This window comes from Anastrepha obliqua, chromosome 6 (genome assembly GCF_027943255.1).
Source record: "Anastrepha obliqua isolate idAnaObli1 chromosome 6, idAnaObli1_1.0, whole genome shotgun sequence".
NCBI lineage: Eukaryota > Metazoa > Arthropoda > Insecta > Diptera > Tephritidae > Anastrepha > Anastrepha obliqua.
Window position 1 is genome coordinate 38,004,664 of NC_072897.1, and position 15,994 is coordinate 38,020,657.

At 40.1% G+C, this 15,994-nt stretch overlaps 1 protein-coding gene across 1 annotated transcript; it reads left to right on the forward strand.

The window, feature by feature from the left end:
- Positions 1 to 7,833: 7,833 nt before the first annotated feature.
- Positions 7,834 to 14,829, forward strand: LOC129250372 (uncharacterized protein K02A2.6-like). The gene is made up of 2 exons (XM_054890003.1): positions 7,834 to 11,162; positions 14,754 to 14,829. The coding sequence occupies exons 1-2, from the start codon at positions 7,834 to 7,836 to the stop codon at positions 14,827 to 14,829; spliced, it is 3,405 nt and encodes a 1,134-aa protein (XP_054745978.1).
- Positions 14,830 to 15,994: the final 1,165 nt, after the last annotated feature.

Sequence of the window (15,994 nt, forward strand, 5' to 3'; positions counted from 1 at the left end):
ACCGTTCACAAGATGCAAGGTTGTACAGTTGATCATGCAGTCGTTTATCTAGGTTCGCGACTGTTTGCTGCTGGACAGGCCTATGTAGCACTTAGTCGTGTAAGATCTTTAGACGGTATGCGGATCGAAGGACTTGATATAGTAAATATTACAATCATTCTATTGGCAACTACCTATGTACAGAGGGTTATGAAAGTGAAGCAAAATGCATCCCACGCTTTTAACTCTAATTTGAATTACTATATTTGTATCTTAATTTTTGTTATAATTCTGTTCTGAGGTAGTTGGCTATGACTGATCGTTCGATTTCCTATTACTTCATTATAGGTCCCTTTGTCATTCAAATTTATTTTCTACTATTTAGTTCGATTAGCAATAAAAGCGTGTTTTTTAGTTTTTTTAAACCATTTTTTTTATAATCTACTTATGTTGTTTTCTGCAAGTTACTGTATGCTCATGCGCGCACTTGACGCACAGCAGCTGCGGTTGTCGAGCATTTAGAAATACATATTTACACACATATATTGATGCATACATATGTATGTACAGAGCCGCGGCCACTAGACTTGATAAAAATTCAAGATTTACCAAATACAGTAGATTCTGTTTTATGCGGTTTTGAAATAGCGCGGTTTTTTTCATTTAATTAATAAATGCATGTCGACCTATCGGGAATTGTACATATAAACAAGATTCTAAACCAGCTAAGCAAAAACTCATCACAGATTATATCAAAAATGTTAGCCCTACACGTATGGAGCCGCCTGCATCACCATCCAGATCAGACGTGTACATTTCCCCAAGTGACGGAAGTTATCTTACGCCAAATCCTAAACAAATGCGCAACATGCGGGTATTGCCTGATTCTATTTCTGACGATGTAAATTTATTTTTCGATTCTGACGTTTCTTAAATAAAGATATAATATTCAAAAATACAATTTTTTGTTTATCCGATTTTATTTAATTATTTCAGATTCATGCGGTCTATGGAACGTATCAATGGTTATAATATGGGACTAGTACCCTTTTTTACGCGATTATATTACATTATTTCAGATTTATCCGGTTCTTAGCACTTCTGAAACGTATCTATAGTTTTACTATAGAACTGGCAGCTTGCTGTTTTTTTTTATGCTGTTTCTTGCGGAACGTATATACCGCATAAAAACAGAATCTACTGTATTGGCAAATAATTCTACGCGAAATATTCCAATATTGACTATTTTCGAATGGTCGAGAAAATTGGCATATGGCGGCTCATTTTACGAATGAAAGTACTTTGCTATCACTGAATTTTTTGATGATGAGTTTTTGTTGAAACTGTTCAGCGCCGCCGCGACTATTTTAGGCTGTTCAGCACCATGTCAACTAGAATGATGGCCGCTACGCCTGCGCCTATGAATGCATTTTGTTCTAGTAGTCGCTAGGCATAGAATTATAGCTTTGAACGACATATGTATGTACGTATTTAGAGGAATAAAGTGAGTGCCCTGTATGTGCGGTTGTATGTACGTGCATATGTGTATATTAATAAGCATTGTTTTGCTTGAAGTTCAGAACACAAATATGTACGTACATAGACGAGTTCGAATCCTAAACAAACTTGGTGCAACATAAAACGAATTGCAGGCTCATTCTCCCCAACTTCTATTAATTTTATTGTCCAATTTTTGACGCTAAGCTAATAGCTGAACATTTTGCCTTCAGTTGGTTTAAATATTGCAAAAATTTATTTTTTTTTTAAACTTTACCACAATGAAAAACGACACTCTTAACCGGGTTTATAATGAACCAAACTCACCGGCAAGCCTAATAGAATCTATTTAGAATTCGCGGCTACATTTTCTAACCTAATCGGGAAAGCTCCAGGGTTAGACCGCATTTCTTATGTGATGTTAAAAAACTTTGCTATTGAGCTAAAACAGAGATTAATCAACCTATTTAACCAACTATTTTTCACTGGAGTTTTCCCTCAAAGCTGGACGAACGCAGAGGCCTCAGAATTTAGACCTATGTATTTCGCTTATATGCTGCATGAGCAAATTATTAGAAAAAATCATTTCAAAAAATAATTTTATAAGTTCACATCAAGTGGCATACAAAAAAAAAGTCAAGGAATTTCGAATGGTTTTTTATTTTTTTAAAACTTTACGGCAGGTGGCTTATCTAACCGCAATCTTATCTTCTGTCTAAGCTTAGATTTTGAGAAAGTGATGGAAAGAATGGTTCCATGTGTAGAAGTCCACGCAAGTGGGGAAAGTTACTGATCGCCATTCACTTGGGAGTGGCCAGGACGATTCTTCTACATATGGTTCAAGCAGCTCACAACGTCCGGGATTAGCCCACGTATCCTCTGGTTAGCTTCCGAACACCCGTTCGGGAGTGAGCTAAAGTGAGAAGGCGAAGCATCCCAGCATAGCTGGTTGTGCGCTGGGTTTGGGACCCGCCACTTAAAAAGCCCCCCCAATGAAAACAGCAACAAAGCCTCGGATGAGAACTCCCAACACTGATGACGACCCCTGCAAACGAAATAAGGAATACGATTTGAGGGCATGCACCTGGAATGTCCGGTCCCTTAATGGGGAAGGTGCCTCTGCCCGGCTGGTTGATGTCCTCGTGAGAGTAAAGGCTGACATCACTGCCATCCAAGAGATGCGATGGACGGGGCAAGGTAAGAAAAACATAGGACCTTGCGACGTCTACTACAGCTGCCATGTAAAGGAGCGCAAATTCGGTGTCGGATTTGTTGTGGGAGAGAGACTTCGTCGCCAAGTACTGTCGTTCACTCCGGTGGACGAGCGTCTCGCAACAATCCGCATCAAAGCGCGATTTTTTAACATCTCGCTAATTTGCGCCCACGCCCCGACGGAAGAGAAGGACGATGCGATCAAGGATTCTTTCTATGAGCGCTTGGAACGTTCCTATGAGCGCTGCCCCCGCCACGACATAAAAATCGTGCTTGGCGACTTCAACGCCAGGGTGGGCAAGGAGGGAATTTTTGGTCCCACAGTCGGAAAATTCAGCCTACACAACGAAACATCCGGTAACGGACAGAGGCTGATCGACTTCGCCGGGGCCCGAAACATGGTAGTCTGCAGCACCAGATTCCAGCATAAAAAGATACACCAAGCTACCTGGCTGTCTCCTGATCGAAAAACGCGAAACCAGATCGATCATGTTGTGATAGATGGAAGACACGCTTCTAGTGTATTAGATGTACGTACGATCCGAGGACCCAACATCGACTCGGATCATTACCTTGTTGCAGCCAAACTGCGCACACGCCTCTGTGCAGCAAAAAACGTACATCTACCTACGCAAAGAATGTTCGACATCGAAAAGCTGCAATCACAACAGACAGCCAGAAGATTCGCCACTCGACTCTCACTCCTGCTCTCGGAGAGCACTGCCCAACACACCGGCATGCGCGAGCAATGGAGCAACATTTCTCGTTCCCTACGTACCGCCGCCGAAGAAGAAATCGGATTCCGGCGAGCCCGAAAAAACAATTGGTACGATGAGGAATGTCATGCTGCCGCCGAAAGAAAAGATGCCGCCTATAGAGCCACGCTGCGATCGGGCGCAACGCGAGCCATGTGGGATCGCTACAGAGAGCTGAAAAAGGAAGAGAGACGTATTATCCGACAGAAGAAACGAGAGGCCGAAATACGTGAGTGCGAGGAGCTTGAGATGCTGGCCAATAGGAACAACGCCCGAAAATTTTACCAGAAAGTTCGGCGGCTTACAGAAGGTTTTAAGACCGGGGCGTTGTCCTGTAAGAACAAAGACGGCGATCTGGTGACTGACGTACAGAGCAATCTTAAATTATGGAGGGAACACTTCTCGAACCTGTTAAACGGTGACAGCTGCGCATGTCATAGAGAATGTGAAGATCCCGATACCCCAATCGTTGACGACGGAATTGTCGTTCCGTTACCCGACCATGACGAGGTGAGAATAGCAATATCACGGCTAAAGAACAACAAAGCCGCGGGCGCCGACGGACTGCCGGCTGAGCTATTCAAACATGGCGGCGAGGAGCTGGTAAGGTGCATGCATCAGCTCCTATGCAAAATATGGTCGGATGAAAGCATGCCTGCCGATTGGAATTTAAGTGTGCTCTGCCCAATCCACAAGAAGGGCGATCCTGCAATTTGTGCCAATTACCGCGGGATTAGTCTTCTAAATATCGCCTATAAGGTTCTAGCGAGCGTATTGTGTGAAAGGCTGAAGCCCACCGTCAACCAACTGATTGGACCTTATCAGTGTGGCTTCAGACCTGGAAAGTCTACCATCGACCAAATATTCACAATACGCCAAATCTTGGAAAAGACCCATGAAAGGAGAATCGACACACACCATCTTTTCGTCGACTTCAAAGCTGCATTCGACAGTACGGAAAGGAGTTACCTGTATGCCGCTATGTCTGAATTTGGTATCCCCGCAAAACTAATACGGCTATGCAAGATGACGTTGCTCAACACCAGCAGCGCCGTCAGAATTGGGAAGGACCTCTCCGAGCCGTTTGATACCAAACGAGGTTTCAGACAGGGTGACTCGCTGTCGTGTGACTTCTTTAACCTGATGTTGGAGAGCATCGTACGAGCCGCAGAACTTAATCGCTCAGGCACAATTTTTTATAAGAGTGTACAATTGCTGGCGTATGCCGATGATATTGACATCATCGGCCTTAACAACCGCGCTGTTAGTTCTGCCTTCTCCAAACTGGATAAAGAGGCAAAGCGAATGGGTTTGGTGGTGAACGAGGACAAAACGAAGTACCTCCTGTCTTCAAACAAACAGTCGGCGCACTCGCGTATCGGCACCCACGTCACTGTAGACAGTTATAATTTTGAGGTTGTAAAAGACTTCGTGTATTTAGGAACCAGCATTAACACCGATAACAATGTCAGCCTTGAAATCCAACGTAGAATCTCTCTTGCCAACAAGTGCTACTTTGGACTAAGTAGGCAATTGAGCAGTAAAGTCCTCTCTCGACGAACAAAACTAACACTCTACAAGACTCTCATCATGCCCGTCCTAACGTATGGCGCAGAAGCTTGGACGATGACAACATCCGATGAAGCGACGCTTGGAGTGTTCGAGAGAAAGATTCTGCGTAAGATTTTTGGACCTTTGCACGTTGGCAACGGCGAATATCGCAGACGATGGAACGATGAGCTGTATGAGCTTTACGACGACATAGACATAGCGCAGCGAATAAAGATCCAGCGGCTTGGTTGGCTGGGTCATGTCGTCCGAATGGATACAAACGCTCCGGCTTTGAAAGTATTCGATGCGGTACCAGCTGGTGGTAGCAGAGGAAGAGGAAGGCCTCCTCTGCGTTGGAAAGATCAGGTGGAGAAGGACTTGGCTTCACTTGGTGTGTCCAATTGGCGCCGGTTAGCACGAGAAAGAAACGACTGGCGCGCTTTGTTAATCTCGGCCAAAATCGCGTAAGCGGTTATCGCGCCAATTAAGAAGAAGAAGAAGAGATGGAAAGAAACGGACTTTTGGAGACAGGATATATTATTTCGTCAAGGCTTCTTTTCGAATAGGAAATTTAAAACTAGTATAAATACCGATTGTTCTAATTTGCATTTTCTCCAGAATAAGATACCGCAAGGCTATCCACTTTCGGTAACTTTGTTTAAAATTGCCTTTGATGAAATTTGCCAAATCATCTCGAAATACAAAAACATTTCGCACATTATTTATGCCGGCGATGTATAAGCAACTTAAACTTAGTCAGTAAGAAAATTTTAGATATTCTGACCGACATCTCAAGATGGTCCATATGCTCAGGCGCGACCCTTTCGCTTAATAAATATAAATCTTCCCATAGATGTATGTAGAAAGCATAAATGTAATAACTTAAATGTAGTCTATAATAATAAAAATATTGTAAATGCTCCAGTATACGATTTCTTGGAATTATCTTTGATAAGCGTCCTACTTTTAAGGAATACTGTTTAGATTTAAAAAAGAACTTAGTCGCCAAGTTAAATATTATAAAGTATCTGTAATCTAAACATAGTCTTATACATACTAAAAATCTGATAAATATTACTGGGGTTCTCATCTTGTCGAAAATCTATTATGGTTTGCCAATATACAGACACTGCGCCAAAAGTAACCTAAACCTAATTTTCCCAACATACCACGAGGCCGTACGCAGAAGCATTCGAGCCTTTCCAACATCTCCAATACAGTACATATTGGCGGAAGCAGAGCTACGCAACATTCCGGAGAGAATAGAATACACCACAATGAGGCTCATCCCAAAACTTCTCTATTGCAACAATAGCAATACATGACGCCATCTCATCACTATTTGCTGCAAGTAAAGTGCATAATCGCAAGTCCACTATACTAAGAGCACTGGAATATGCTAACAAACTGGGAATAACCTGACGGCCCCAATTACCAATTAGCTCACCACCTTGGCATGTTAGAGAGTCCTAATTCTTTTTGGTACTCGTTTAGCAACATTTCCTAAATCCAGCACCAGTTCATTAGAATACCAGCGTATGTTTGAAGAATACGTCGCACCATTTAGACCTGAATGTAAAATGATCTACACTGATGGCTCAAAAACTTTGACCCACACCAAGTTTGCAGCAGTGCATGCTGATATTGAAACAATAACGAAGGGTCAACTGCCTTACTACTGTCCTGTGTACACAGCAGAAGCTATAGCAATATACAATACCATAATAGTAGCATTAAAAACTATTGAAAAGCCAAACATGTGTCCGGGTAGAAAGTCCACAATATCAGGTATCATGAACATAACAAACAAATCACCCCTTATTTCAAGTATACGGAGCATATTAATTGAGCATCAAAATAAAGGCAAAATAATGTGGATTCTGTGGGCACGTTGGTATTAAAGTGAACGAGCTTGCCAACCAAACAGCTAAGGCTGCAGCAATGGAACCGTCATCCACTTCTGATAGTATGCTGAAGAAGGACATCTACGGACTAATTAATAAATGAAGAAAAATCTGAGGCATGCAGAACAGTGCCACACCATTATTCAAGCTTAAATACAACTGACACTAAGCCCCCACCAAGGACATCAATGCCTTCATCCGACTTCGCATAGGACACACAATTGGTACACACTCGCACATTTTAAATTGTGAGAGGCCACCTCCATGCCCGTAGTACACCCTATCAACATTACCAATCAAACACCTTTTGGACGACTGCACGCATTTTATGAATCTCAGGAAAACAAGTTTCAAGAACCATCTTCTATCGGAAATACCAAAGAATCCTTCTCAGGAAAATATTGACAAATTACTTAATTGGAGCGGATCTGAGAAAATTGATTTACCATAAGTCTCTTTATTTAAATATCTATGTAAATAAGCTTCCGTATATCCTATGAATTTACTTACCACCTTACTTAATTTCTTTATTAATTCATGTGTCGATAGTGCTTAATAATCTTTTTCAGAAAATTAACTGTCTAATAATTTAACTTTTCTAGTCAAAAAATAGTCTTATTAAAGCAATGCTGCCTTTTTGTAAAATAATAATAGTATAATACATAATATAATATAATAAAAACAACATACACATATACTATATGTAGGTATTGCGCGTAAGTCACTCGAAAAGTGAAACAAAGCATAACGACAAAACCTACCGGCGCACAACAACAAGGACATTGAATGTGCAGGAACCGTTTGCAAATATTATACAAAAATGCACTGACATTCACACAACCTTGTGTTAAGTCGCCTTATTCGCAAAGAATATTTTGAGGTCATAAAAATTGGATCAGACAAAAAAGTCGCAAGTCAGCTCTCGTTGAGAGCACATGGATCGTAACGGCAAACAAATAAAAAGTAGCGGTGATTCGCATTCCTCAACTGATAGCAGCACCTTCACTGTGAAGACTGAACGAGTTATTTTGCAAGAAGTCAAACGAGTCAACATGGCTGGAGTTAGGAACTTGGAACCATTTGATTTAAATCATCCAAATAAATGGTCAACGTATATGGCGCGTTTCGATTTGTTCCTTCTGGCCAATGATGTACAAGAGGAAGGTCGTCAAAAGGCAGCATTCCTCACATTGGCCGGAGCGCCCCTCTACGACCTCTTGGCATCAGTGTCGTCACCAAAGCAGGTTAGTAATCTGAATCTTCCCGATATAAAAACGATTCTAACCAACCATTTTTCACCACGTCCATCCGAAATTGCGTCCTATAATCATTTTCACAAACGTGATCAATATCCGGACGAGTCTGTCAGTAATTACATCGCAGCATTGCGCACATTGGCAGTGGACTGCAACTTCGGTACGGCGCTCGACCGCATGCTTCGCGACCGTTTTGTGTGTGGCATGAAGGACGAAGGACTGCAGAAAAGCTTACTGGCAGAAAAGGATCTGACAGTACAAAAGGTTATCGAACGTGCACTTTCGAATGAGGCAGCAGCCATCAGTGCTATGGCTATGAGGCCCCCCAGCGAACCAATTAATGTTGTCCACGACAATCGTTTTCGTACACGAACAAAAGACGCCGTCAACAGAAACCAGCAGCTGTCATGCAATGGTTGTGGTGGATCACACCCTCGTAAGCAGTGTCCATATCGTGAATCACTTTGCAACGCATGCGGAGTCAAGGGGCATCTGCAGCGAGCCTGCCGGAGCGCGTCGAATGTCAATTCACACAGAGCGTCTTCATCCAACTCAACAAATGCTCGTTCAGGTTCAATGCGGCAAAAATCATCTCGTCGAGAGAATGTCAATCAGATCACGCCTTTGGTCAATCAGAAGAAGTCGATCTCAGTTACGATTAATGGCAGTACATGTATTTTTGAAGTGGATTCTGGGTCGCCTGCGACCATCATGACGGAATCTACGTTGAAAAGCGTCTGGTCCAACAGAAAGTCAGATCTTTCCAAGTGTGATTTGGATCTTAGCGATTACCAACCCAACCACATCCCAGTCAAGGGGAATATCGATGTATCAATTTATTACAACCGCCGTAAAATTGAGAACTTGCCGCTAATCATCGCAAACAGTGGTAGCTCTAACCTTGTTGGTTGTAACTGGTTCGATGCACTGGGCATACGTATAGAAGGAGTTTTTGCCGTCAGCAGTGGTCTCAGCATCAAAGCCATTCTGAAGAAATACGATCATTTATTCTCAACAGATCTTGGTCGCTACACAGGACCACCAGTGTCCTTACAAATCGATTCGGCGGTGCCGCCAGTGAGACTGCCTCCACGCCGTATACCCTTCGCTATTAAGGGCCTCGTGGAAGAAGAAATCGATCGCTTATGTTGTCAAGGTATTTTGGAGCCTGTGGAATACTCCGATTGGGCAACGCCAATAGTGCCCGTGGTAAAAAAAGATGGTTCCATCCGTATATGCGGTGACTACAAATCGACGCTGAATAAGGCAATTAAGCCACACTGTCATCAAATTCCAGCCGTTAGCACGCTTTTGGCTTCGATTGAAGGTGGATCGATTTATGCAAAAATTGTTTTGGCACAGGCATACCAACAGCTCGTGGTTGATGAGCGTTCGTCACTCCTGCAAACCGTGTCAACGCATAAAGGCGCATTCAAGGTAACCAGGCTGCAGTTTGGCATCTCATCAGCACCCGGCGTATTCCAAAGCTGCATCGAAAACGTTTTGCAAAACATTCCTGGCGTCTTGCCGTACTTTGATGACATCGTGGTCATGTGTAAATCGGAAGATGAGCTCGCAAACAGACTTGAACAAATATTTGTACGTTTCGACAAGGCCGGACTACGTTTGCGCAAGGACAAGTGCCAATTTAGTGTGCCATCCATCGAATTTTTGGGGTTTAAACTGGACAATCTCGGTATACGACCCTCACATGACAAGATCAAGGCCATTCATGAAGCACCATCGCCAAGGGACAAGAAGCAACTCCAAGCGTTTCTGGGCTTACTCAACTTTTATCACGCCTTTTTACCCAACAAAGCAACAATCGCTGAGCCGCTTCACCGCTTGCTCGACAAAAGTGCTCGATGCACTTGGAAAGAGCAACACGAAACAGCTTTCAATACGCTTAAAAGGCTGATCGCGTCAGATAATGTGCTTATCCATTACAATGAGAACTTACCGTTAGTGCTCACTTGTGACGCATCGCCGTACGGACTCGGAGCAGTTCTCAGCCACAGGTTAGCAGACGGGTCGGAGAAACCCATTGCATTCTACTCAAGGACGCTGTCGAAGGCAGAACGAAATTACGCACAGATAGATAGGGAAGCAGTCGCCCTCGTCTCTGGAGTGAAGAAATTCCACAACTACTTATACGGCAGATTTTTTACGCTTGTCACCGATCACCGTCCACTCTTGGGAATTTTCACCACAACAAAACCGGTCCCCAACGTAATTTCGAACACAATGCTTCGTCGATCGATTTTTCTCAGCGCGTACAACTTCAATTTGGTACACCGCGCTGGTCTTAGAATGGGCAATGCAGAGTTTTTGAGCCGTTGTCCAATGCTGTCTGAAGCAGAGTTTACGACGACCGAAGACATTCTCATGGTAGAAATATCGGCAAAACCAGTTGTCAGCGCGCAGCTGATTGCCTCTCAAACTTCTAAGGATCCGGAGCTCTCCAAAGTTTTCAACTGGGTGTTAAGGGGGTGGCCCAGCAAAATCAACCGCTCCGATAAGCTGTATCAATACTTTTGCCGTCGAACTGAACTCAGTGCAAATAGAGGATGTCTAGTTTGGGGAAACCGCGCTGTAATCCCGTCTACTCTTCGAGGGTCTATTTTGAAAACTCTTCATGCACCACATCCTGGCATCGTCAAAATGAAGGCCGTTGCTCGAAGTTATGTTTGGTGGCCGAACATCGATGCGGAAATCGAACTCGTTGTGAAGAAATGCAGTTCATGTCAGCAAAATCGCAACGATCAACCCCAAACAGCAACGCACCACTGGGAATCTGCAAAACGTCCATGGTCCCGCCTGCATGTGGATTTCGCAGGTCCTTTTCGAGGCAAATTATTCTTCATACTCATCGACTCCTACTCTAAGTGGCTTGAAGTGGCCGCCGTTAATTCAACTTCTTCAGCGGCCGCTATTAAGGTGTTACGCCAAATATTCGCCACGCATGGGCTACCTGATGAGCTCGTGTCGGACAATGGAACAGCTGTAGAGTACCTCCACTTCACTTTCAAACTTCTTTCGAATTCTTTAAATATATTTTTAATACTCAAACTCAAATTATGTAAACCACTCCAATCCACTCTACTCTTCAATTTCAATGACATAATTCTTTTCATTTCAACTTACTCTACTTTAATGACATAATTCTTTTCATTTCAATTTCAATGACAAAAGTTCTTTTCCTTTTTTTTTGAAACCCGAAACATAAGTAAACACATGGCACACACCAAATACATTTTTTTGTCATATGATACCCCACTCCAAAGCAAAGCCATAGCTCACTGTGAAGTAAGTTAACCTGAACAAAATTTAAGTCAACCTAAGCAGAATTTCATTTGTATAGTATTTTAAGTGTTTACAACTTTGTTATTGATTTTTACTTGTAACAATGTTTGATTGTAATTATGTATATTTTATTGATGACAAGGCAAAAAGAAAGTATAAAAATAAAGCCATTCTATCAGAAAGCAGCTCAGTCTCAACCTGATAGTTGGAAGGCAGTAATTTGCCCTAACTGAATAAAAATCTTTTATTTACAAAGGACTCTTTAATCGGCAGGTTTGCCCTAAAGCTCTTCCATAAAATAATAACACTTATACTTTGACGATCCTGCCTTTCACCTTTTACATAGCGATCTTGAAGTAAATCACTTTACATGGCGATCCTGCGGACGATCCTAAACGCTAAATAAATCATTAGTGCGGACGATCCTAAACGCTAAATAAATTATTAGTACGGACAATCCTTAAATTTTGAAAAACGTTAAATTTTAACAACTTCATGGAAGGTCCAAAGAAGCTTTCTATACACCAGTACAGAAATAGAATTGAAGACAACAAAGATACCCATCGTGTGGCTATCCCCAAGGAAAATTTGAAGCTTAAAACCCGAGGAGGATATAAAAAACGCCTTAGAGTGGAAAAAGCTAAACTTCTTGACATAAAAAGAAGATCAGTGAACCAAGAAGCAAGCAATAACTTCTCAAGAGCGTTAGCAGCTGACCATGCTCTAGAACACGTAAACAAAGAACTCAAGGCAAAACTACAACAGAGGAAAAATAAAATTTGGGAAATCATAGAATATACAAAAAGCTACGTTTATGGGGAGCTGGTGGTCAACAGAAGAGAAGGAGGAAATCATACTCAACCAAACAGCAGCCAACAACAGCAGCTTTTTAGAGAAAAAGATATTATAATAACACTCGATGTAATCATTTTATTCACTATCTTTATAATAATTTTATACATTGTACACAGAATTAACAAATATTATAAAACATACTTACACAAACACTTGAATAGAAGTAGGCAGATAGTTTAAGACAAAAAAAATTAAACAAAAATGTTAAGCATTAATAAAATAAAATAAAAATATATATATATCATATATAATAAAATGAAATCTATAATCACATTTTAAATGGAAAATATTGAAGAAATTGTAAGGACTTTGTCAGGGATATTAGAGAACATAAAAAAACAGGGAGCAAAAAAATATAAAGTAGAAACTTTATCACAAAAATTAAAAGACATAGAGAATTTGAAAATTGAATTTGAAAAACTTGAAACTAGCCCTGACATAGATTACAAAGAACTCACGATCTTAAAAACAAATTTTCAGAAATTGTACACTGAGACAAAAGGACGATTAATAGAACAGAAAAACTATCAAGACAAATTAGAACAGAGCGGCTCAAATAATATTTCAACACAAAACATGTCAGAATTCGATATAAATACATCGTTAAAAGTAGTACCAGAATTTACTGGAAACTACAGGGACTTACCATCATTTTTAAAAATCACAGAGTTGATCTACAAGACACTAAATGAACAGAGTAAAAACACATTTATAGAATTTATTAGGGAAGTAAAATTGAACAACAAAGTAAGGACAGCAATTGGAATTCTAGACCCAATTGACAATTTTGATAAATTACAAATTGAACTAACAAAGCTGTACAAGAATCCATTAACCATTCCAAATGTACTCAAAACTCAATTGCTATACGCAGAGAAATCAAAATGTGGCTACATTCAGTGACCATATTCTGCAACTTATTTCTGAATTGAATACATTACACATCGCAGAGATGGAAGGAACTGTAACGAACGAAAGAAAAGACGACGTCATTAGAAATAACCAAAAATATGGCTTAACCATTTTCAAAAATAATCTAAACGACAACCTAAGACAAGCGATATGCTTAACCCAAACGAAAACACTACAAGAAGCCATAAACTTGGCAAAAGACCTAGAAAGAACTACCAGTACGTCTGGACAAATTTTGTTTTTTAGTAAAAACAATGTTAGAGGACGAAACAATTACAGAGGACATACTAACACAAATAAACAAGGACGTAATACCTTTAACCAAAACTATGTTGGACAAAATTCACACCGTGGAAATAATTACAGAGGAAATCATGGACACCGTGGGCAAAATCACAATGCAAATAACTATTTTGGAGCTAATAATAACAATTATAATAGAAATAATTATAACAATAATTTTAGATACAATAATAATTTTGGAAATCAGTACAATCGTGGGCACAACAGGGGACAAAACAGTAACTGTGGGAACACTTACAACCGCGGAAACTTTAATAATAATAATAACCGAATTAGAGTTATGCAACAGGGAAACGAGTTTGCCCCGGAGGAAGGACAAACGAACGAGAGTCAATCCCCGGGTACCCAAAATTAAATATTTTTAGAATTTCAAATAATGCTACGAATATAATTTCCTTAAGATGCGCAGACTCAAATACAAATCTAACTTTCATAATAGACACGGGAGCAGACGTATCTATCATAAAGCCAAAGAATCTAAATGGCGACTTATTTTTCAATGACCAAGATAAATGTAAAATAACAGGGATATCAAACGAAATTATCTACTCAAAAGGAGTAACAGACATAAAATTAGATTTTGGAGAGAAATCGCATTTCCAAAAATTCAATATAGTAGACGACAAATTTCCTATACAAACTGACGGAATATTGGGACAGGATTTTCTGAAAGATTGCCTTTGCAAAATCGATTTAGAAACACATACTATAACACTCGTTGTCAATGATGAAGAGATCATTTTACCCATTCATTCAGATTTATCTGAAGTTTCGGATATTATTATTCCTGCAAGATCGGAAATAATTCACCGAGTAAAATTATATCTAACTGAAGAAAGCGTCGTGTTCAATAAAGAAATTCAAAAAGGCGTGTTTCTAGGAAACTCCATAGTATCCAAGGAAGGATTTGCTCACATAAGACTACTTAACGTTAACGACAGTGAAATTCGTATAAAAAATCTAAATCTTGAAACAGAACCCTTAAATAACTACTACGTAATTAACCAGAAAAACAAAGATAATTTTGACAAAACGCGTTTTCAAAAATTAATAGAAATTTTAAATTTAGATTCCGACGAAAAAACTGCAAGGGATTCATTATATAAAATTTTCGAGCAATTTCAAGACATTTTTCATATAGAAGGGGAAACTTTGAGCACTAATAATTTGTATACCCAACATTTGAATCTGAACGATAAAACACCTGTATACATAAAAAATTACAGATTACCTCAGACTCAGCTTAAAGAAATAGAAGAACAAGTAGAAAATTTATTGCAAACCGACATAGTGGAACCATGAGTGAGCGCCTATAATTCACCTCTTTTGATCGTACCAAAGAAAAGTAGCGGAGACAAAAAAAAATGGAGGCTTGTAGTAGACTATAGACAACTAAACAAAAAGATTATTAATGATAAATTCCCGTTAACAAGAATAGAAGACGTACTAGACAAACTGGGTCGCGCAAAATATTTTTCAACGCTCGACATGACAAGCTCATTTCACCAGATAACGCTAGACAAACACTCAAGACACCTGACTGCATTCTCCACAAGACAAGGTCATTACCAATTTAAACGCTTGCCATTTGGACTCAAAATATCTAGCAATAGCTTTGAAAGAATGCTCACAATAGCTTTGAGTGGTTTAGATAGCAATGCATTTTTATACGTAGACGATATTATAGTGTTTGGCTGTAGTCTAAAACACCACAACAGTAATTTAATTGCAGTTTTTGAAAGACTCCGAAAATGTAACCTAAAACTAAATGCGAGAAAGTGCGTATTTTTAAAATCCGAAGTCGTGTACCTAGGACATCTGATCACGCAAGATGGCATAAAAACAGACCCATCAAAATTTGAAGTGATAAAAAATTACCCCGTACCCAAAAGTAGTGACGAGGTTAGGAGATTTGTAGCTTTTTGCAATTACTATAGACGTTTTATACAAAATTTAGCTCAAATAACCAAGTGCCTAAATAATCTCGTAAAGAAGGGACAAGTATTTGATTGGACTGACGAATGTCAGAAAGCATTCGAATCACTAAAAGGAAAACGAATCAATCCACCTATCTTGCAATATCCAAATTTCGAGCAACCATTTGTGCTCACAACAGACGCATCTAATTTCGCGCTCGGTGCAGTACTTAGTCAAGGAGAAATAGGAAAAGATTTGCCTATATCATATGCAAGCAAAACTTAAGTAAAACATGACATAAATAAATCGGTCATAGAAAAAGAACTACTCGCGATTCACTGGGGAATAAATTTCTTCCGTCCATACCTAATGGGTAGAAAATTCACCGTGGTAACGGACCACAGACCTCTTATCTCCTTATTTTCACACAAAAATCCTTCATCCAAGATGACAAGGATTAGACTCGATTTGTCAGACTATGATTTCGAAATAGTCTACAAGCAAGGCAAAATGAACACAAATGCCGATGCATTATCACGAATAAAGATAG

Excerpts from the sequence above, each read along its gene's own strand:
- LOC129250372 (XM_054890003.1), top strand. The coding sequence starts at position 7,834 with ATGGATCGTAACGGCAAACAAATAAAAAGTAGCGGTGATTCGCATTCC. Across the intron at positions 11,163-14,753 it reads GACAATGGAACAGCTGTAGA|ATTACCTCAGACTCAGCTTA; the intron begins GTACCTCCACTT and ends AAAAAATTACAG.